This window comes from Bos indicus x Bos taurus, chromosome 11 (assembly GCF_003369695.1).
Source record: "Bos indicus x Bos taurus breed Angus x Brahman F1 hybrid chromosome 11, Bos_hybrid_MaternalHap_v2.0, whole genome shotgun sequence".
Taxonomy (NCBI): domain Eukaryota; kingdom Metazoa; phylum Chordata; class Mammalia; order Artiodactyla; family Bovidae; genus Bos; species Bos indicus x Bos taurus.
The window spans coordinates 94,537,391-94,560,987 of NC_040086.1; the positions used below are offsets into that span (position 1 = coordinate 94,537,391).

The 23,597-nt window shown below is 44.4% G+C and overlaps 2 protein-coding genes across 2 annotated transcripts in view; one reads left to right on the forward strand and one right to left on the reverse strand.

The window, feature by feature from the left end:
- The window catches only part of NEK6 (NIMA related kinase 6), an 86,284-nt gene extending 84,345 nt beyond the window's left edge, over positions 1 to 1,939 (forward strand). The window contains exon 10 of the mRNA XM_027556235.1: positions 424 to 1,939. Within this exon, the coding sequence (XP_027412036.1) occupies positions 424 to 534 (111 nt within the window). The 3' untranslated portion in view covers positions 535 to 1,939. The remainder of the gene's footprint in view (positions 1 to 423) is intronic.
- Positions 1,940 to 2,793: 854 nt separating this feature from the next.
- PSMB7 (proteasome subunit beta 7) overlaps positions 2,794 to 23,597 on the reverse strand; it is a 57,247-nt gene continuing 36,443 nt past the window's right edge. The window contains exons 7-8 of the mRNA XM_027556234.1: positions 5,489 to 5,640; positions 2,794 to 3,022 (exon numbers count right to left, since the gene is read on the reverse strand). Of these exons, the coding sequence (XP_027412035.1) occupies positions 2,911 to 3,022; positions 5,489 to 5,640 (264 nt within the window). The 3' untranslated portion in view covers positions 2,794 to 2,910. The remainder of the gene's footprint in view (positions 3,023 to 5,488; positions 5,641 to 23,597) is intronic.

The following is a 23,597-nucleotide window of genomic DNA, read 5'->3' on the forward strand; positions in this document are numbered from 1 at the left end:
AGCAGCCTTCAGTGTCTGTATAATTAAAAGCTCCGTCTTTCATGAGCACAATAAAGAGGCCAGGGGGTGGGCAGACTGCAGCTCCGCTGCATGTTAATGCATTTATTATGATCAATAAGCCCTTGCCTTGAGTTTTGTCCTCTGCTTTGGGCGTCTGCATGACTGACAGCAGACACACACACAGCGCACACATTACCCAGCAGTGGAGACAGCAGAAGTTCAAAGTTCTTTGGAGGCAACACTCTCAGGGTCTCCAAGACCTGGCCCTTGGGACCAGACAGGCCAAACACTGGCCCTGCTCGGCCACCACTCACCCGTCTTGAATGTCTTTGCTCATCGTGTAGGTACCGTGAGGGTTAATGAGTTAATGCAGAACCTCAACAAGGCTGCTTGGGAGTAATAGGCATCATCTGTCTTTTGCAGTTACGAGAACTGGTCAGCATGTGTATCCACCCTGACCCCAACCAGAGACCCGACATCACCTATGTGCACCAGATTGCCAAACAGATGCACGTGTGGACTTCAAGCACCTGAGCGTGGATGCAGCGTGCCTTCTCAGAAGCCACACCTTACCTGCCTTACCTGAGTCTTCTCCAAAGTGGCCACCTGGTAGCTGGGACCAACTAAGACTAGAGGGTTCAGCACGTTCCCCAAAGAGGGGCCCAGGCTTCATAGCAGATGCTGAATACAGGGCTGCTGGGGGGAGGGGCACTGGTCATGTGTTACTGGTGGTCACATTTGAAACTCCTTTCTTTAAACTGTTGTGAACACTCTCAGCTGGGTTGCCAGGGGTGGATGGTTCAGTGAGCCACTGACACACCCCTTATATCTGGACTGTAATGTGAATCTTTCGGATAATTCCTTCAGTGACCTGTCAAGGTTTGTAATAACAGGAGAATACAGGAGACTCTGATTTGTAGTGAGCCTTTTTAAATGGATAGTGGCAAGTTTAGCTCTTAGAATCTTTTCAAACAATCAAGCTGTGTGCTTAATTTACTCTCTTGTAAGGGAAGAAAGTGGAAATATTTTTTTTTAAGTAGAGTGGAGATTTTCCTAATATTTTTCTCTATGTTTATAACTTGATAAATGACGACGAGGTGAACCCAGCATCTGACATAGAGGCAAACAGTATTTGAAAGCCATGAGTGTTCTCTGTGCAGTCGGCTCAGCCCTCTTCTGAACACCCGCCAGCACCAGGCCCTCATCACCGGCTTGAATGCTGGCGGTTCGTTTAATGATCAGTGTGAAGTGTTTTCCTCCCTGAGAAGGAAGCATAGGAAATAAAAATATACGGGCTTTGCACTGGTTCTGCACCTTCCTGGCATGACCCTGGGCAAGCTTCTTAACCTCTCTGAGACTGTTGCCTCATCTACAAAATGGACTTAATAGCATCTATCTTCAGGGTTGCTGACAGAATTTGAGATAAAATATGTAAATTTATCTAGCTCATGGCAGATGATCCAAAAATGGTAGCTACTCACCCCTTCACAAAGCTGAAATCCACGGACCATGCAAGTCAAGAGTTAAACGTACAACTGTATTATTTGTAGAAAACCAGAAGTGTGTTCATTTATTTCTTACTCCCAAATAGGATTAACTGTGAAGATTAATTTATAAATGTGAACTTAAGGGAAACTGAAGCTCTGAAGGAAGTAGTTTGAATTTTGTTTTTACACTCAAGTTAATCCTCAAATGGTCTAATCGTCACTCACTAACTTGGTGACAGTTCAGCCCTCCAGACAAGACAGCGCATGTGTCCGCCCCACTGGTGTCCTGGTCAGGCCTCTATGGGGACAAAGGATTTGGGTCTGGCCAGTGTGCCGATTTCTTGTGTGAACTCTGTTCTACTGTAATACTGTCGCGTTTGAGAGATTTTCTTCAGATGCAGCCTCTGCTTTGTACTCATCCTCCATGGTTGAAATAAAATGGGTAAGAGGGATCCTTCTGTGAATGCGTTATGATTCGTGAGTTCTTTTAAAACAGCTTCACACTGCAGCACAATCTCTAAAGCTGCTTTTAAAAACACAGTTTCTCAGGCCCCAGACACTGAGTAATCTGGGAATTTTTTTAAGCTCCCCAGATAAGTTTGATAAATCATCAGCCAAGTTGCTATCCTAAATAATTGCATTGTTCTCCCCACCCCACTCCTGGCAGTTTAACCGGGGCAGCTTGCCCAAGAGTGGGTTCACTCTGGGAGACCATGGCACTGGGCCTCCTTCTCGTGTCCCCCAGATGAGCATGCCCTGGGGGACAGTCAGACTCTGTCTGGCTGGCACTTAGCACTGAAAGTTTTTCTGATTCCAGGCAGACTTTTTGCAAATATTCTGCTTATGGCTCTCAGAATCCCTACTGTGTCTGTCTCCCTTGGCAGTATCAGCTTTGGACACAGATGAACTAGCTTTCTGCATGCCATCAACTTTCGACCCCTTGAGAACAATTCTGCTTAGTACAAGGACCCTCTGGAGGTATACAATTTCAACCATTCAGCAGGCCTGAGTATTGGGGAAACAGTCATTTCCTAACTTATGGATAGTAAGTCCCAAGCATTCTTGGGTTGTCTGTGAAACTGGGCAAAGTGGAGCCCACCCAGGGTCACGCAGCTAGAGCAAAGCAACACTGTCCACCTACCTGCTTGTTCTTGGTGCTCAGAACTGATGAGTGGTTCTTTCCTACTTGGCTGTGCTGCACTCATCCTAAGCAGCAAAGAAAAAGAAGAAGCCTGGGACTACCCTGAACAAAGAGAAAAGTAAGTTAGCAAAGGGGTGGGAAACCACTAGCTCCGACTTCAGCCACTTAATTTTGTTTTCATTTTTTATTGGGTTCATTCAGCAAGCACTGGCCGAATGTCTTACAGGGGGAGCCTCCACTGCCCGTCCTCCAGAGCTGTAGCCCGCCATCCACCGACCCCATTCAGGACGTGTCCATTGTTTGGACTGTTTCTTCCAGCACCTCAATTTCCAGGGTCGTGACTTTTTCAGTGAGGACGGCAGTGGTCCCTTTCTCACACCTGTACCGGCCAAACCTAGTGAGAGAAATACAAAAGCAGAGAGTTAGGATCCCCTAGGGGCCTGACGGAGGGCTGGAGAGAGGGACAAGTACTTGGGGGAAAGCCGGCCTACACTGGAGTCCTGGCTTTCCTGATTGCCAGTTCTTTGAAGCGGGGGGATTCGGCTCCCCCAAAGGTCACTTTCCTCGGCTCTCAAGTGCTACAAAATGGGGCTACAGGAAGACAGGATGCACATGGAAAGAGGTAAGATCGAGCACCTGGCACTAAGTGGACCCTCGGATTTCCTTCCCCACCTCCCCATCCCCAGGAGATGCATTTGTTCCTCTGCCTTCAAGCTTCAACCTCCCTAAAGCATTAATACCCTTCGGTAAACAGCAGGAAGCCAATCCTTTCATTAAGGTGCCACTGCCCCAGATGACGTAACCGTAACCTTAAACATGGTAAAAATATCTGGAAGCATTAACAGTACAAAAATGACCCGCAGCCAGACTCTGGGCTTGTCACTGTTGACCACACTCGAGACTCAAGAAGGGAGAGCTAACTGTCCCTAAAGGGACACAGTAGAAGGGACACATTTGGAGAAGGAAATGGCAACCCACTCGAGTGTTCTTGCCTGGAGAATCCCAGGGACGTGGGAGCCTGGTGGGCGCTGTCTCTGGGGATGCACAGAGTCGGACACGACTGAAGTGACTTAGCAGCAGCAGCAGCAGCAGAGGGCCACAGTAGATACCACTAACGCCCACCCAACACCACTCTGCTTAGGTGAATGAAAGGTTTCTCTGAGCATGGCAGCCTATAAGATAAAATCTGAATTGCTAATTTCACAGTGGGACACTGTCGAAGCAGCGCAAGTCCAACTGTTCCTCTCGCCTGTCCGCAGCTGAGACACTTTCTGTCCACCTGACGTGGACTAAGAGGAGGCTGTTGGCTGTGCCGTGACCATGTGCTCCTTGAAAATGCATCCTCTCACCTGGGAGCTTGTGCTCAAAGAGGGCAGGAGACAGAAAAAAGGGTGATATAACAGAGCTCTGAACAAAAACAGGAGTTTGCACAGCCAAGTACAGTGGGCCTTTAGTTCTACGAAACCTTCCCACAGTCCCCACTCTGCTCTAGAAGGGCCCAGGCAGCGGCACCTCCTTCAGGTGTGCCCCGCCCCCGGCTCTGGTGTGGAGATAGTGCTCCTTCCCCCGACTGGATGGACCCTTGGCGGCTTGTGGCCTTGGAGCCAGAGCCCCCGGGACTCCTGTGTGCTGGACTCCTGAACCACAAAGTCTGTGGGAGGAGTGGAGAGCCTCTTCCCACCCTGGGTTATGGCACCTGGTTTCAGCAGCACAAAAGGAGCACGTCTACCTGAACCAACAGTGGGCTGCAATACCAAGCTACAGAGGAGCCAGTGCGAACATGCAAGGCCAGGTCCAACACAGCCCAGGCCCGAAAGGTTGCTTCCCTTCCCACCTAGGGCCTGAGGAATCCCACAGGCTCAGCAGAGATCACCCTGTCCAGCCCCAAGGTGATCCAAGACAGGTGCCCAGAGTCCCCACCCCAAGCCAGAGCTCTTCTCTGCTGTGCTGTCCCACCCGTCTCAAACACCCCGCAGGTCCACAATGCTGAGCACACACTGCACTGAATACCTGCTACTTCTCAATGTTCTTTCCTTTCCTTGTGAATTACCTGACTTGGAGTTGAGTACATGTGGTGGGAGTTGAAGCAGCACTGAGGAAGGGGGTGTGCTTGCTCTCCTCTGGCCAAACTTGGGGCTGAGTTTCTAACTGCTCCTGCCTACATTCAGATGAAGGCCGCTGGAGCAGAGCTCAGGAGCCACGTTTTGAGTGGCTCAGCCTCCAGGAAGAGGTTAGGCAGCTGCACAGCCGTTCGAAACTGCTGCTGAGCCGCTCACCTGCCACCAGGGCTGGCCACTTTCCAGTTACATAAGCAAATCGATGCGCCCCTCGCCCCCCTCACCCATTCTGAGCTGGGCTGCAGCGCCAGCTCAGCACATGCCACATGCTAAGGAAGTGGCACGGCTCCCTCCACAACCGGAAGAAGCACCAGTTAGCTCTCAAAGGCTAACTTCTGGAGACTATTTAACCAATGGCTGATAACCATTTCAGACTCTTGGACCACTCTGAGAAAAAGCTATGGGCTGGCTGCCCTGGAACATGTACCTTCTCACAGAACTTCATACAGAATTCAGAGGCATCTTTAAGAAAGCAGAGAAAGGCTGGCACGTGCTGAATTCAAACCTCTCCCCATAATCCGCAGTCTAGGAATCTGTCCACTCAACAACTCCCATCAACATTTTACAGATTACATCACTTTCCTACACTTGAAAGCAGTTCACGGTCATAAATACGGATTCAAAGGTCTGCTGAGTAAAGCTGGCCTGGGTACACTGGCTTCACATGGGTACACATAAAAGGAAGTCCTGTTCGGATGCCATGAATATAGTCAGGGTGGCCACAAGGGGAAGCCTTCACTTACCTGGTCCCCTTCTTATTGGGCACAGAGTACGGACGGAGAAAATCCAGCTTGCTCTTGCTGATGACACACAGGTCAATGTTACTTCCAGACCCCAGGTCGTTGAAGATCCCGGCTGCTATGGCTTCACTTACTAGCTTCTTAGCTTCCTCCTCCTAAGAAAGAAAATAGCAACAAGAGTGTTCCCAGTCGAATGGAGGGCCTGCTCTGATGTCCAGAGTGCTGTCAGAAACAGTAAGAGAAAAGGGGAGGGGAAAAGGCCAACCTGTGAGGCAGGCATTATTTTTAGTGCCCATTTTATTAATGAAGAAAAGGTCTCAAAAGTACTTCAATGATCTGCCCAAGGTTCTGCAGCTGGTAAGCAAGAGAACCAGGCCTTTCAAATCCTTTACGCACACACGCCCTCTTCAACAAACTTTCACTTCAGACACCCACCATATAATAGGACTGTGGGCTGACAGCAGCTTTTTCATCTAAAACAGGGGTCTGTAAACTTCTCTAACAAAGGGCGAGGTAGTAAATATTCTGGGTTTGTGGATAGAGTCTCCGTCATAACTACTCAGTCACAGTAGCATAAAACAGCCACAGAATATGTAAACAAGTGGGTGTGGCTATGTGCCAATACACCTTCATCAAACAAAAACGGGTGCTGGGCCAGATTTGGCCCACGTGCTGTAGTCTGCAGACCCCTGATCAAAAATGTCAAAAATGGTCGGAATCTGCCTCCTGGTAACATAGTAAAGTCAATATCATGGTAAAAAAGATGAACACCAAAACACAATTCTGGGGAAATGCTAGCAGAGCCAAGGCGGAGACCTCCTGCACTAGAGAACCTGTCCCCTCCCACTAGTAAGTCTGCATGTTCGCTGAAGTGATTCCTTTCTGGGAATCACTCTGTTACTTTTCCTTTAAGAGCAAGTCTTAAGTCTCCAACAATTACTGGTAAGACAATGCAGATTAATTTATTTCTTATTCATGAAGCACCAGATTGAAGTCACTACAACACAGAATATTAAGGGCTAACGGGTAACTGAGAAGGAGCTGTGAGAACACTGGCCGGGTCAGCAAAACTTCAGGGAGGGCCTGCACACCAGGCACTCAGAAAGCAGAAGGCAGGCGCCACAGGCAGCAGGGCAGGACCGGGGGAACACCAGATTCAATCACTTTACATAAGGACCAAAAAATGAACCAATCTTGCAGAGAAGAGACTTCAACCTGAGCTTCAGCCCCCTTCCCCATACATGAGGGCATGGAGTCCAACCTGGCAAGCTGAAATACAGAGCTCATCCAAGCAACATCCTTGGAGAAACTCGGATGCCTGGCCCAAATTCCAGCCTGAGATCAAAGAGAGCGAGTTCACTGTCTTCAAGTCCTGAGAAGAGGGCTTCTGCTGCTCAACCTGCCCAAAGCCAGTAAGTAGGATTCCAGTGACATGAGCGCCCTCTACAGACTCAGAGAAGGCCCTGCTGCAAGTGGGATCCTCAGCAACCCAGCAGCAGGGGCTGGGCGTTATTCTGATCTTTATTCCGCCAGGTTTCCCACTTCCTGAGTGGCACCTATGTGGGCTCAGTAAAATGAGTTATTCTCTTGTGCATATTCAGCCCCACAGAATTCATTCAAACAGGATCCTCTCATTAGAAGTTCTCTCCTGGGATTCCCAAGTCTATGGAGGTCAAAAGCCTTACTGGAAATCAGTGAAGGTGGGAGCAAAGAAAGCATCTTAGAGGGGGAGGTGGCTGCTGCTACCATTCAGTTCAGTTCAGTTCAGTCGCTCAGTCGTATCGGACTCTTTGCGACCCGATGAACCGCAGCACACCAGGCCTCCCTGTCCATCACCAACTCCTAGAGTTTACTCAAACTCAAGTCCATCGAGTCGGTGATGCCATCCAGCCATCTCATCCTCTGTCATCCCCTTCTCCTCCTGCCCCCAATCCCTCCCACCATCAGGGTCTTTTCCAATGAGTCAACTCTTTGCATGAGGTGGCCAAAGTATTGGAGTTTCAGCTTTAGCATCAGTCCTTCCAATGAACACCCAGGACTAATCTCCTTTAGGATGGACTGGTTGGATCTCCTTGCAGTCCAAAGGACTCTCAAGAGTCTTCTCCAAAACCACAGCTCAAAAGCATCAATTCTTCGGCGCTCAGCCTACTTCACAGTCCAACTCTCACATCCATACATGGCCACTGGGAAAACCATAGCCTTGACTAGACGGACCTTTGTTGGCAAAGTAACGTCTCTGTTTTTGAACATGCTATCTACGTTGGTCATAACTTTCCTTCCAAGGAGTAAGCGTCTTTTAATTTCATGGCTGCAATCACCATCTGCAGTGATTTTGGAGCCCCAAAAAATAAAGTCTGACACTGTTTCCCCATCTATTTGCCATGAAGTGATGGGACCGGATGCCATGATCTTTGTTTTCTGAATGTTGAGCTTTAAGCCAACTTTTTCACTCTCCTCTTTCACTTTCATCAAGAGACTTTTTAATTCCTCTTCACTTTCTGCCATAAGGGTGGTGTCATCTGCTTATCTGAGGTGATTGATATTTCTCCCGGCAATCTTGATTCCAGCTTGTGCTTCCTCCAGCCCAGCGTTTCTCATGATGTACTCTGCATAGAAGTTAAATAAACAGGGTGACAATATACAGCCTTGACGTACTCCTTTTCCTATTTGGAACCAGTCTGTTGTTCCATGTCCAGTTCTAACCCTTCCTTCCTGACCTGCATACAGGTTTCTCAAGAGGCAGGTCAGGTGGTCTGGTATTCCCATCTCTTTCAGAATTTTCTAGTTTATTGTGATCCACACAGTCAAAGGCTTTGGCATAGTCAATAAAGCAGAAATAGATGTTTTTCTGGAACTCTCTTACTTTTTCAATGATCCAGCGATGTTGGCAATTTGATCTCTGGTTCCTCTGCCTTTTCTAAAACCAGCAAGCTGCTACCATAGAAACAGCAAAAACCAACCACTAAGTTAACAAATGCAAAACCATTCCAACTTGTTTTGGGGGACCCGGTGGGGGGGGGGGGGTCCGTGTATCAAAGCACCTTGCTTATACCTCTGCTCCTGACCTACCACCTCCTCTCCTCTCCTCTCCGCTGTTTCATTTCACTGCTGTTCTCATCACTGATGCTGGTGCCCTGAGCCAGCCAACAGTACCCAATGGTTGTCACAAACACTGCTGGTACCACTCAGGCCTGCAGATTTAAATTTCCCAAATTATTTAATACTCGAGGATGGGGATGGAGAAGACTTACAGAACCTGAAATATACATGTACTGCTGCTGCTGCTAAGTCGCTTCAGTCGTGTCCGACTCTGTGCGACCCCAGAGACAGCAGCCCACCAGGCTCCCCCGTCCCTGGGATTCTCTAGGCAAGAACACCGGAGTGGGTTGCCATTTCCTCCTCCAATGCAGGAAAGTGAAAAGTGAAAGTGACGTCGCTCAGTCGTGTCCGACTCTAAGCGACCCCCTGGATTGCAGCCTGCCAGGATTCTCTGTCCATGGGATTTTCCAGGCAAGAGTACTGGAGTGGAGTGCCATCGCCTTCTCCGAGGCATGTACTGCTAACATCAATCCATTACAATCCACTGATGCCAAGATGCCAAAAGTGCTGAGACTGCAGGTGTGACTTCCTCTAGTTTACAAATATTCTTTAATGTGAGCACATGAACTTACAAAACTTAAAAATTAATACAAAATATATTACATACAACCTGAGTTACTCATAAAAGTAGTTGCTTTTAAAAATTGGGGAAATAAACCTTTTAAATTCCTCCCACTACCACCCCTTCAAATTCTAGGAAAGACAATTCATTAAAAAAGGAAATACCTCAAGTCTCTGATTTTTTTTCCTTTCTGTAGTCCTACCCACCTCTCATATACACAGGACTGAAAATGTTAAAGCACCTACTATAGTGTGTCAAGTACTGAGGTAGACTTTGATGATCGTCATCATTTCTACCCCTACCCTTAACTATCTTCTGAGGTTGGTATTGTCAGAAACCAAGGCAGAGAGAGAGCCAATGACCTGCCCAAGGTCACACAAATAATTAAAACAGGACCCTGGGCTCTAGTGCCAGAAGGCCATACCACCACCAGCTCATAGGTAACCTGTCTCAGCTGTGAGCTGTGGCTCCTGAGCGAGTTGGGAACGGACAGCAGCCCCTTGATTCAGGGTGTCATTCCTCATCAGCAAAGATCTTCAGAACCTGAGCAAGTATAAGAGAAAGATGAAAAGTAAAAGTTGCTCAGTTGTGTCCGACTTTTCGCAAACCCATGGACTATATACATGGAATTCTCTAGGCCAGAATACTGGAGTGGGTAGCCGTTCCCTTCTCCAGGGGATCTTCCCAACCCAGGAATCAAACCAGGGTCTCCTGCATTGCTGGCGGATTCTTTACCAGCTGAGCTACCAGGGAAGCCCAAGAGAAAGATGGTGGTTGCCAATTTCTCACTGAGCCAACTCGCAGACCCTCTGATGGTCACTTCCATGGTGGGGAAAGCACTGCCCACAGACCACCACCTAAACATTTCTACAAGGTGATACGGCAGAGATGAACATTAAGATCCAAAGTCTTATTTCATATATTCCTCACCTCCACCAAAAACCCTCAAAAGACAAACAGGGTGAAAATTACCAAGGCTTTTCTGTCTGCCCATTATTTACATAGTTAATGCCTTCAACAAATATTTGCAGACACCTACTATGTTCCAGGAACTGTATCTTATGACAAATATGGTCCTTTACCATAGTATCTCCATACCCAGAATTCTAGACACATATGCAAATATGCTACTGGGCATATTCATACTGTGTTTTCTTTATAGTGGATTTTCACAATTAAACAAGTCTTGTCTTTAACACGTGCTACCAAATATTTAGGGAAGCTATTGAGAAAAACCACAGACTAAAAGCAAGAGGTAGGGAAAACACATTTTTATCTGTCTCTGGGTCACAGTAAGTGCAGAAGCATTGTTTCTTCCCTTAGGATTCATTCTTCATGAGGAAACCACCTCACTTTTCTGGAAGCAGTGAAGGGACCAGAGTTCTAGGGAGCATCCACTTGGGGACAGCTGCTACACATGGGATGTGACCCCAGCTGGTAAGACCCAGTGTGAGGCGCTCTCCCACTGCCGGGCCAGCAGCCTCCCCTGGCCAGCTGCTTGTGGATTTACATCGCTAATCACAGGGGAACTTGGATTCAATGTATTCGCAGAGCAGCCGGACTCATCCAGGCTACCTTCCCCCACTAACCCTCCCCCACAAAAAAGGCTCTGCAGGCCAATGGCAGCTTCCTTTTACTTTGAGCTGCTCAGCCAAAAGATCACCATCATGATCCCAGTGCTCAAAAGTTAGTTGAGCAACCCAGGTTCAAGGTCATCAGGCGGGGTTGGAGGCAGACAGAATGTGTTTCAGTCTCCAGCCTCCTACTTACTTATTGCTGTGCACCCTTGAGCAAGTCATTTCACCTCTCTGAGTTCACTCTCCTCCTCTGAAATATAGATGATAACTTAAGATTTATCACATGATTACTGAAACAATCATGGGTCTGGCACATGGCTATTGCTTAAAAACTGGTGACTTATTTAATCCAGCAAGCCAGAGGGCTCCAAGGGACATAATTTATCTCCAAGGAGTGACTGCCTGTACCAAACACCAGGCCAGGAGAAGGAGGTCCAAACAAACCTGCTGGCAACCCTTCACACAGTGCAGTGGAGAAGTTCCTATAATAATTAATCCAAGCAAAAAGCACACTCCCTAAAAGTTCAGAGAATATAAAAGGGGCACTTCCTGCTTTATGGCTACAAAGACCAAACTAACTGGGAATATCAGTCCCCCGGGCCACCCCTGCTTCTTAAATGAGATTACAATAAGAGTGATGTACTGTACTACGAGTCAGCTGTGACAAGCAGCACTTTATAGAGCTATCTGTTTGTCTCCATCACTGCATCACACAATGTGTCCCTGGACTCCAATGTGCAGCTCCATTTACCGCTACATGACAAATGGGCAGCACTTGTAAAAGGCACAAAGAGGTCCGCATCGGCCATGTAATGGTCACCACAGCTGTACCCGAGTGCTTGAGGGGACAAAACAGACCCCCAAGTTCATTAAACTGACCAGTAATGCATCTTTCGAAAAGTGCCTTAGGAATCGTACAGAAAAGGCTAAAATAAATAACTCAGCATGGAAGGCTAATCTGAAATGGTGTTTGATAAATTATTTATAACACAGGCGATTGTCTGCATTTAATATTGGAGCTACTAGTAGCATCTTTAAAAGATGATTTATGGGTTGTAATGCTATTAAACTTTATATTGGCCCACTGCTAGCTATAAAGTCTGCTGAGATTTAGAGAATGAGTTTTAAACTGTCACTGCAACATCAGAGGAGATGGAGACTGTATTAAATCTTTACTTTAAACCTGTTATCTAGAGAGTTGCGTTTTGTAGACACTCACAAACTGATAGATTACCTCGGCATCCACAGTGGTACAGGTCCAAAATAGTACTGCAAAGAAACTTATCCACATTCTTGTCTACAGCAACAGTCAGACCTCTCTTCTCACTTAAGTGACTTTTAGATTGGGAATATCACCAGAGTGAAATGTAGGGGATCTAGCCCAATGGGCACCCTGGACAGTTCAGCATCAAATTAATACTCTTTAAATAAACCCTCGACATGCTACTGTTGTGCAGTATGAACAGTGCTTTACTTATGTTGGGGGCAGGCAAAGTACTAAATATGCACCTGAGTGAAAACCCAACCTACTATTTTAGATACAGCTGCAGAATCTGAAAACACACATATATGGCAAGTCATTTGAAACAACAGATTTGTAACTAAATATTTTTAACAAGTTAAAATAAAACTGGTTATTTCCTGGAAAATACATTCCATTTATGTGGCTGAGGTGCAAATGTTAAGCAGGTTGAACAAAAGAGAAACACTCAGCCTTTTTCATAACGAATGGCACTCCCTGGCACTCTTGTTTTCCAGAGCATTTCAGAGGTGCCCCTTGCTTTCTGTGCCACTGGCACACCAAAAGCCGGGGGCAGTGGCTCTCCTGCCTTTGCCTGAGGGGAACAAGGATGTGGGTGGCATCACAGCTGAACTCTCCCACAATTTTCATCAATTTTCCTATTTGCTATTAAATCTACAAGGACCATTTAGTTCATAACAGTTTGCTCCTTTACTAAAAAGTAACGATTTTACTCAGTAAGAACTGAAGCAGTCCAAACTCCATCTTGGAAAATCTGCATAATCTTTTGTTGCTTTGACTTGAAACAGTAAAAAACGCTATTTCTCTGATGATCGCAGCAGAACAGATAAAACTCTGGGTGTGACAAGACTCTGGACTCTAAAAAGAGGACCAAAAGCATGCTGTTTCAATCCCAGCAGCTAGCACAACGCTTGGTGTGAATATCAACAAATGAAAAAATGAAACACTGATTTCAAATGCATTCACAGCTCTGCCAAAACTAAAACATGAAACTGATTATGAAACAAAGATCAAAAAAAAAAATCAATACAAAATGGGGGAATTTCCTAACTTCATAAGTCCAAACTGGGGACCAGGGAGCAAGAGCATTCAAAAACAGTCAAACAAACAAGAGGAAGAGGTTTGGGCAGGACATTCTGCAGTGGCCTACTGAGAAGCTGAGGTTCTGACTATGCCACTGATGTGGCCTGAAGGAGTCATTCATGGCTGACGGTTGAATAAAATTTAAAGAGCTCAAAAAAGTGTTTAAAACCGGTCCCCCAAAAGCAGTGTGCTTCCTGTACCTGTAATAGGCCTGATGTATCCCCCTGTATAGCCACATACTTTATAGTGGAAAAGGTTAATTTTTTTCAGACTGGACTGTGTGATAAAAGCAAAAGTGTCTGAGTTTTTGTTTTCAGCTTGAGCTGTTTGGGTAAACACGGTCTGCCTGTGTAAACATCTGAACTGTCTGGCGTAACTGAGTTGCAGCTGGTACTGAGGGTGCCCAGAGTGGGGACTGATTTAGTGACTGTGTCTTTAAGGCCTAGATGGTACTGCCATTTCTCTCCTTGTGGCATCCAAGAACTGTGTGATGCAAATAATGAAGGGCAAGCCTGCTGGGCATTCATGAGTGATTTAAAAGGATTTTGCCCAAGATGGGAAGGGGAGTTCATATTCAAGGACCTGCCAACCAAGTCCCTGCCAACTTGGTCTGCCCCAGATCACTGAATGGCGCAGAAGTCTGAGCATGGCTCAGGCTAGGAGAGATGTGCAAGGCTGCACAACTACAGTGGGCCAAAAGAAGACGAGAGAAGCCTGGGAGAACTGGGTTACTAATGAAGACAGGGCTCAACTCTCTCTGAGCCACAAGGGCCAGTCGGAAGAATAGGGACAATGCCTCTGCCCAAGGGCTGCTGGGAGGAATAAAGGGACGGGAATGCCCTAACAAACAGACTTTATAAACAGAATTGGTGCCAAGTTCAAGGGCAGAAGGAAAAAGACGAGGCTGTGAGAGAACTAACATGGGCACCCACCACATCCCTGGGTCTTAGCCAAACACTTATGTTACCTTATTTAATCCTCATCATTTCCGCCTGTACTGCAGAGGAAATGGAGGCACAAGGAAGGGTAGCTGGTGCATTCAGAGCACACATGCATGCTTAGTCGTGTCCAACTCTCTTAGGCCCCATGGACTGCAGCCCACTAGGCTCTTCTGTCCATGGGATTTCTCCAGGCAAGAATGCTGGAGTGGGTTGCTATTTCCTTCTCTAGGGGATCTTCCTGACCCAGGGATCAAACCCACGTCTCCTGCATCTCCTGCACTGCAGGTAGATTCTTTACTACTGAGCCACCTGGATGGCCACTGAAGGCACACAGCTCTGTATAAGTGGGATTCAGGGATCCGTGCCAAGTTTAAGTGTCTGGCATCACCAAAGCCTATGTCTTCCTATCCCACCACAGGAAAAAAGACGGTGGGCAAGAGGCTCTGCTGGATTCTGAGACAAGCGAATGGAAGGAAAAACACCTAGGCTTCCAGAGGGAAAAGGACCAAGAGAGATGGGAACATACTGCTTTCCACAAGGAGAGGAAATCAGCATTCACAGCATATGTGTATACAAATATACATTTCCAAGGCTGCACTGAATCAAATATAATCAGAGGAGTTGGGGGAAGACTAGGTTTAAAGAAAAAGTGAGAAATATGTTCAACAATCCTTCAAATGAAAACCAAGTTGCCCCAGGTAGTAATAAGATCTTAGTAATACCTCTCTCTCTCTCTCCATAAAACAATGCGGTCAGTGATAACTCTGCCAATAAATTCCTGCAGATACTGCAAGGGCTATCACCAGAACAGAGGGGAGGCACTGAACGGAGTGGGTTTGTTTCTTGGGTCTCAACAAAGGTACAAAGGAGCCATGTTCACATCGAGCCTATCTACCTCCAAAGTCTGGAGGGTGGGAAACCAGTGCAGAATGTAAAGTGTGTGGGAAGGCTATGGGCACTGTTACACTACCAGATGCTGCTTCTACAGCCTCACAGGGATTAGGAGGGACTAGAAGGAGGTCCAAGCAAGCTCAGACACTCTTGTTGAGGGCATTTAAAGATGACCACAAATGAAGCAGATTTCAAATGATGCAAAACCCCTCAAAGAAAGGTACAAGTTAGCTTAGTTCAGCACGCATTTACTAATGCTCTGCTCTGATACTAATACAGTCCAGGGACAGTGTGCCAAACACTGGGTATAAGGCCTGAACAGATCAGACCCTGCCCACGAAGATTACAGAGTCCAGAGAGGAAACAAGTACAACATGAAGAGTTTTTAAGAGACAAGGCTGACAATGGAACTATGAGAGGTCTCGTAGGGCACAGGTGATAAAGACTGGGTTGAGGCTTGACACACATGTAAATGGCAGCCAAGCCAAGGTGTAGAAGTGATGGTAGGGGTAAAGCCATGAAAATGAGAAGGACATAGGTGTAGGCAGGTAGCTAATTCCACATGGCTGAATCCCAGAGAGCCTCATGGGCCACAGAGAGAGCTGATCCTTCATTCCAGTGGGAGACGAGGAAAATTTTAAACTGGCAAATGATGTAGTTAGATTTGTGCTTTTTGAAACTGCAGCCTGGAAGCAGTGGGGGAGGAGAGGCCAAAGGCAAGCAACAGGAAAGCAAGTGATTGGAGGGCCTAAGCAGACACCAGGGAGGATCAACAGCAGGAGAGGGAGGCAGATGAGGGGGAGGAAGAAGGAGCACAGGAGAGGGAGAAGCAGAGAGTGCCACTCGGACTTTCAGCATCAGTCACGGACACTGACCAAACTCTAAACAAACTCGGTCTTCACAGAAAGGCCTCTGTAACTTCCTGGCAGCTATTTTTCTGATGGGTTGATGGGAGACAATGGTCAAGTTAATACATATCCTGTGGCAGGAATTCTAAAGGGTGTCACCATAAAGGGACAAGGCAGAGCCAGTGAAAGTATCCTGAGGTTGTTCTGGAAAAAAATGGCCTGGGCTGGAACCAACCTGTAAATGCCACTTCATTGGTGGTAGTGAAGTGAAGTCGCTCAGTGTCCAACTCTTTGTGACCCCATGGACTGTAGCCTACAAGGCTCCTCAGTCCATGGGAGTTTCCAGGCATGAATACTGGAGTGGGTTGCCATTTCCTTCTCCAGCGGATCTTGGTGGTAGGGGCTCCCAAAATACTCCTGTCTGGCCCCTGGAATGTAGTAGAAAGAGTAGAAGGGATTGGTTGACAATGGGGGCAAGAGCAGAAAGACTGTAAAGAACGAAGCTCTAAGGGAGATGTATGGTCACAAGGGTTTGGCTATGTTCGAGGAGCAGCTCTAAAGAAGCAGAAACGGACAGGCAGAGAACAGACAGGGCAGGTGAGTTGGATCAAGGCCCCTGCCCATCACCTTCTCCTGGGACCCCAGGCACACACAGTCTGCAGATACACTGCAGTTACTTAAGCATCTTGGGGTAGGAAAGCCTTCCTAAAGGGCATAAGGAAACTTCTGGAGCCATTGCATATATCTGCTATATTGATCATGGTGATGGGAGATGGGAGGAGGGGGAGGGACGAGGCAGAGGCAAAGAATCTGAGAATGAAGATTCAGGAGATTCAGCTATGAATCTAGTCTTCTTACTTACGAGCTACGTAAAGTCACTCAACATTTTAAGTCCCAATTTCCTCATCTGTAAAAAGGCCTAAAACCACCAGCAGCAGGGTGGCTGTGAGGATTCAAAGACTCCATGCACAGAAGCTGCAAGCATGGTGCCTGGTATGCAGGAAACCCATGATGATAGCTAACCTGGTTCGATTCTACCCCTCTCTCTTAATACACACATGCGGTTATCAAATTAACCCTAACCCTTTCAGAACTACCAATGCAGTGGGCAACCGAAAATAACTTAGTACTTATTACCAAAAATAACTTAGTAACTTAGTACTTTTATAACTTCTAGTTCAAAGCAAATCAATTATGAAAGAAGCAATTATACCGCAAATGTAAATCAAAATGATACCCTAAGACTGTGCTCACACGCACATCTTCCACAGACTTACTGCCATGTCAATAAGAAGTGTACTAAACAACACATTTTCACTTGTTACATGGCACTAGAAATTCTCTTCTAAAAGGAGAAAAGAGAACTTTACATTCACTGTTTGCAGGCACTGTGCCAAGTACATTCTTCCACTTATTCTTCCAAATAACCCTTTAAGATAGCTACTACCCTTTTGCCATTTTACAAACCCAGGAAACCAAGGCTCAGGGAGGGAAAATGATGAACCCCAAAACACACAGCCAACTGGAAGGTCTGAGATTCAACACAGTTTTGTCTAACTTCAGAGCCCATGGATTTTTGACTCAAGACAGTAGAACCTCCAACAATTAGCATCCAAAAACAGCAATGACACTCGTTTCGTCCTTAGATATAACTGATTACTCACTCGTGGATTTATCTTTTTAAAGTACTTTACCTCTGAAATTCTTCAAAGTTGCAAACATATTGCTTAAATAATGCTACTCTATCATTCCATTATTCATCTGGCTTGTTAAGAACATCCTGATGAATTTTTCCAAAAAATTCATACATTCATCAAATTCTAAAGCAAAAGCCTATCAAATTCACTGAATCCAGCACCTCATTTAAAGGTTGATATCTCCCTAAAATACACGTATAAAAACTTCTCAGCAAACAGAATGAGTCAAACTGCTCTTTAAACCACCTTGTACGTCAATAAAAAAAGATAACCATTTAAGTTCATTTTCCCATCAGGCCATTTGTTGATTGTAAATCTTAATTAAAACAGGGACTTCCCTGGTGGTCTAGTAGTTAAGACCTCACCCTCCAATGCAGGGGTGCAAGTTTGATCCCTGGTCAAGGAACTAAGATCCCACATGCCTCATGGTAAAAAAAACAAAAACAAAAAAAACATAAAACAGAAGCAATACTGTAACAAATTCAATAAAGACTTTAAAATGGTCCACATTTAAAAAAAAAATCTTTAAAATAAAAACAGAGTAGGCATGTCAATTATACCTCAATCTTAACTAAAACAGACTGAGAAAAGGCACTTTAATTTTCTTTTAACGTTCTGGGACATGAAGTAGCCAGAGGATGAGAGCAAACTTTTGTTAAGCCTGACTGTAATTTACAAATATGATCCTCCTAATAATAATAATCCCTTCCGGTGCTGACTTAAGCCCATTTTACAAATGAATTTTATCTTTTACAAACTGGGGCCACAGGGGTTACAGAAGAGGCAAAAACCAATCTTAAACCTAGAACTATTCAAAGTTCATGCATACACTTCCCATCATGCCCTATTCTTACTCCTGTCAATTGAATTTATCTTCATTAAGAGACACCAACCTATTTGTCAAGGAATCAAAGTTAACGAGTCCTTAAGTCTTTTCAGCATTCCAGTATCACCACAGTTCTGATATTTAGAAAAAAACTACATTCCAATATTTATGACAGGGTGACAACAACTGTGAGTGTGACTGTGGTCTACAGACACAATGTTCATTGCAAATATTTTCAAAAACCTGGACTACTAGGTTGAATTTTAAAATATCTATTTAGCACAATTTCGTATTTTTAAAATTTTTTGTTTCTGCACAATTTCAGGGTTAGGGGAGAGTGGTATAAATTACCTCACAGAAACCCACAAGTAACATTATCTGCTAAGGTTAAAACTTTAACTACCTTCCTGAGGTATGCTGCTGGGGTCTCATTACAGCAGGTAATCTCACATTCTGCCATGCACAACACACTAAGTACCAGCATCTCCCAATTACACTGCAACGTAAATCTCAAAGGACATTTGAAAAGTCTACACAGCTCCTGCACCCACTGCCGAAACACAGCCATCCCTAATGGAACGTGGCAGCTTTCTCAACTAAATATTCACATGCAGGGACAGGGCTGCTTAAGCTCGGCCCTCTCCCACACTGAAAAACGGATGCTAATTAAAAGGCCACACTGACTCGGGAAATGACCGCTCAGACAACTTGAGACACTGTCTGGAGTTTTGTTTTCCTGTTTCCAAACATGTTCAGCTGCCTGAACTTCCAGAGTTACACCACCGAGAGAAAGTCACAGCAGGAGTCCGCACACCTCTGTACATCGTGATGGCCTTCTAGAATAGCTTCTTCTCCTCTTCAGACTCCCCACCCCACCCCTTCCCTAATCCCCAAGACAAAAACAATTTCAAGTGACGAAACACATGCTCTTTGAGGCCACCTTAAAGGCCCCCAGACAGACCTCACCAATTCCTCTTCTGCCCTTATAAGCACCATTCTCGTACTTTCAGTACTGTTTGTGGGCCTGTTCACCCCAGTACGCTGTAGATGTCTCTAAGAAAGGGACTCTGCCTCATAAGCAGGCACAGAACTTGGCGCCTGGTTGGAGAGAAGTAAGACTCAGGTGAATGCAACTCAAGTCCACCCTTCACATCTCAGAATGACCATCACCCTCAAGAGTTTACAGAAGCCTAATGGCAACTCTAATGGGGACAGAGATGTGCTGGCGGTGCAGGTACCAAGAAACTTCTGCTTTCTTTGCCCACTGCTCTTCTGCCTTTGCCAACTTTTATGTGTCTGAGAAGTTTTTGAGAAAGCACTTAAAAAAAAAAAAAAAAAAAAGCCTTCAAAATAGCAGAGGTATCCAAGGTACATTGTTCTTAGCGTAATCATTTGGCTATTTTTGGAACTGTCTTTACTTCAGCTAGCAAAATCTAGACTTGATCTAGGCTGTGATGCAAGAAAAATAACTGTCATAGGAATAGTAATGGCTTTGAAATATCTCATCTAAGCCAACTTTCTCATGCCTCTTAAGAAGTGCCAATCCCTTCAAATATTGGCAGTTCCATTTATTCAGATCTTCCGATACATAAAATTTGCTGACTTTTCCCCCCTTAAGTTGATGCAGATATACGAAAACCATAAAGCTTTTTTCTTCTTTGGCTAGAAACGAAACTCTGCCTGTGCAAATTATAGGGGCATTTTAAAATTACCATATGTTTTAGATCAGAAGGTAAAAACAGGACAGCAGCCCATGAAAACTTTCCAGCCCAAGAAAGCTTACAATTAACTCTTTAAAATACAGCTCAAGCCCTCAAGTTCCCTTACTCTTGTAGGTAGTGGTCCCATTTAACATTTAAATATCCTGAGTCAGTAAGTATACCATTTTTGTGTTCATTTATGTGTACAAAGTAAACACACATCGGTACCACATTTCAATATTTAGCTCCAAATGTTATTTTAAACTTAATTTTTCCACAGAGCTATTTGATTTTTTAAAAACAAGAAGATGAAACTTCCCCCAAATTCTTAATCACACTTCAGTGTACATTAACGAACATGTAATGTGTGGCTGCTTTGCACGCCCACATGCCCACCGCCTCCCCCTGTCTGATACCGCACACCACACAAGTATAATAAACCATGTTAATATTTCATACCACCGTGAAATATGCTGGAGTATCAATTCAACATCTGCTGTCTTTAGGGTCCAGGAGTCCCGCAGAGACACTTTCAATTTGTAATTGAGTTCTATGCTGAATTAATCAGCAGTTTATCTTTTTACTAAAATAACGTCTTCACCACTAACCCAGATTTACATTAACAATTTATGCCAAATTACCTGCCAAGGCAAAACTTATAAGATTCTAAGCTACCATCTAGTAACACTCAGTCCTATATTTCATTTCTTATATTTCTCTAACCTGTACACAAGAAAAGTAGAAATCCATTGTTCAAGAGCTTGCAAGCCTCCACCACAGATGACCTCTTAGATTTGTGACACAGAGCTTCACTTCTGACAGTGAAATACAACCAGGAGAAGTGCAAGGTGTGTGTCCGCATTTTCTCCTTTATGATTCAAAAGTTTTACAAAGTAAGATTTCCAGAATGGAATGAAATCAGTAAGAAATAAAAGAGCTTCTTTTATGTCTTTTCCCAAGGAGCTGTGACATTCCAAATCCTGGCTTGGCTTAAGTAACAGAAAGAGACAACCCACATAAAGCGAGCATTTTTAGTACCGTAAATTATATCCCTGAGACCCAAGTCAGCAAAGGCAATTCAATTTGATAAAGAGATGGATAAAGAAGTCAAGTTTCTCTTTGATACCATGATACCAAATATATAAGCAATAACATCTTCCTTTTAATTCCACCCGTGTAGTTGAAAATCACCAAACATCAATTTCTGTTCAACATTCCCTTAGTTCTTGCCTCTCTGAATCAAGAGACTGGTCACAGAGAAATTACATTCTGTCTGCTGGATCTTTGCCACAGGTGTAGCAAGCAACACACTTTGTGAAATATTTCTCCTATATAGTATATCTTCCCCCACCTTTCACAGTTACAGGAAATACGTAAAGTGAAAACATCTCAAATGGAACACCTGCTCCAAAGAAATGCATCATAAATAATTACTGATCTACTACCAAGTAAACAAATCCCTTGTTTTCAATCTACTTTGCCAATAGCTGTTTCAAGAATTCCCACTATCATACAGAACGGCCTCTTTCAACACAACCTCTGGATTATACCACCAAATGTATGCATTCAGCTGGTACCCAATTAGCACCTGCTGATTGATTACATATTATTGATTATTTAAGAAAATGAAATTCAGTGCATATACAGAAGAGCAGAAGACATGGAAAAATTTTTACACAGAAATATTTTTGGTGGAAAAATCAACAATGAATTCTGAAAGTCAATAACTATGGAAGTATACCATATGCAGTGTTTTCATTACTCTTCAAAGAATTAGAAATGGAGACCTTCAAATTTTACACAGGGTCACTTCCCTGAGACTTGTTGATTCTTGAATTCCTGAGGCCTTGCCCCACGTGGCCATTTCTCTCTCTAATTTTCTGTTTTACTGCATCCTATTCTCATTTCAAGAATTTTATGAACCTATATATTATTTTAAGAAAGAGATTAAACTGAAAGGACTGAAAGAATTTTAGACTTTACTGATGCTTTATTAAGCAGGACTCATAGCCAAGTGGCAATTTCTAAATCAAGGAAGACTAGGAATCCTAGAGAATCAAAGGGAGAGAAGCCATATGCACCAGCAACACTCTGCATGTCTGTGTGTGTATGAAAGTCGCTCAGTAGTGTCCGACTCTTTTGCGACCCCATGGACTGTAGCCTGCCAGATTTCTCTGTCCATGGAATTCTCCAGGCAAGAATACTGCAGTGGGTTCCCATTCCCTTCCCCCAAACTCTTGCATGGTGAGGAGCAAAGCCCTGCTCTTGAGTCATCATGTGAAAGACCAAAGAAAAGTTCCACGTGCCTTGCAAAACACCATACAATGAAAATATGAGCAAGAAGAGTCAAAGGAGGAGCCTTAACTCAAGAAGCCCTCTTTTGCCTCTCCAAAGCTGGCCCATCAGTGGGCTCAAATTCAGGAAAACAAACTCACTTTTTAGAAAGGGATCAACTCAAAACACCTGATTCTGGTGAGAAGCTTAAACTATCAACAGTGCCTCCTCATTATTTAGTCCAAAGGTTTGAACAGTAATTCTCCAAATCACTCACTGAACCGTAAGGCCAACTTTAAATTTATTAATTTCTAAAATTAAGTCTTTAACTCTACTACAAGTAATTCTATAAGGGCCCCAGGGACTGTATCTTCAGGTTCTAACATCTCTTAAAACTTTTTTTCTTTCACATTAAATACAATGAGAAAACCACTGGGGAAAATTAATATATTTTTGATCTAACAACAAAGACACAATTTACTATGTCTAATGCTTCAGGTCTTAAGGAAAGCCAATAAGCAGGAATTATGACCAAAAGCAAATGACAGAAACAGTCTCAGGGAAAGAAAGCCTCTAAAACGGAACTTTCAATAGTTAAACAAATATACACACATCCGAATTACTGCCCAAATCCAGTGCATAAAGAAGTGTACCAAGTGTTTCAATAGTTACATTTCAACATTTCCATAGCTGCATTAGTTGTTAACCAATAACGAATCCATCAAAACAATGAGACACCAACTCACACCCACCGGGATGGATGGCTGTAATCAAAAAGCCAAATAATAAATGTTGGCAAGGATGTCCAGAAACTCTACACACTGCTAACCCAGCCACATTGTAAATCAGTCTGGTTCAAAAGGTTAAACACAGAGAGTTACCACATGACTCAGCAATGCTACTCTTAGGCATACAGCCAAGAGAAATGACAATATATGTCCACATAAGACCTTGTACACAAATGTTCATACCAGCACTGTTCTTAATGGCCAGAAAGTGAAAACAATCCAAATATCCATTAATTAATGAATGGGTAAATAAAATGTGATATATCCATATAATGGAATACTATTCAACCACAAAAAAGAATAAAGTATGAATCCATGCTACAAAGATGAAATACTACAAAAATACTTTAAGTTAAAGAAGCCAGTCACAAGACATACTGAATGACTCCTATTATAGAAAATGTCCAGAATATGCATGTCTGTAGAGACAGAAAGTAGGTTAGCTGTTACCTAGGGCTGGGAAGGCTGAGGGGAAATAGGGAGTGGCTGCTAATGAATATGGCATTTCTTTTGAGGGTGATGAAATTGTTCTAAAATTGATTATGCTGATAGCTGTACAACTCTG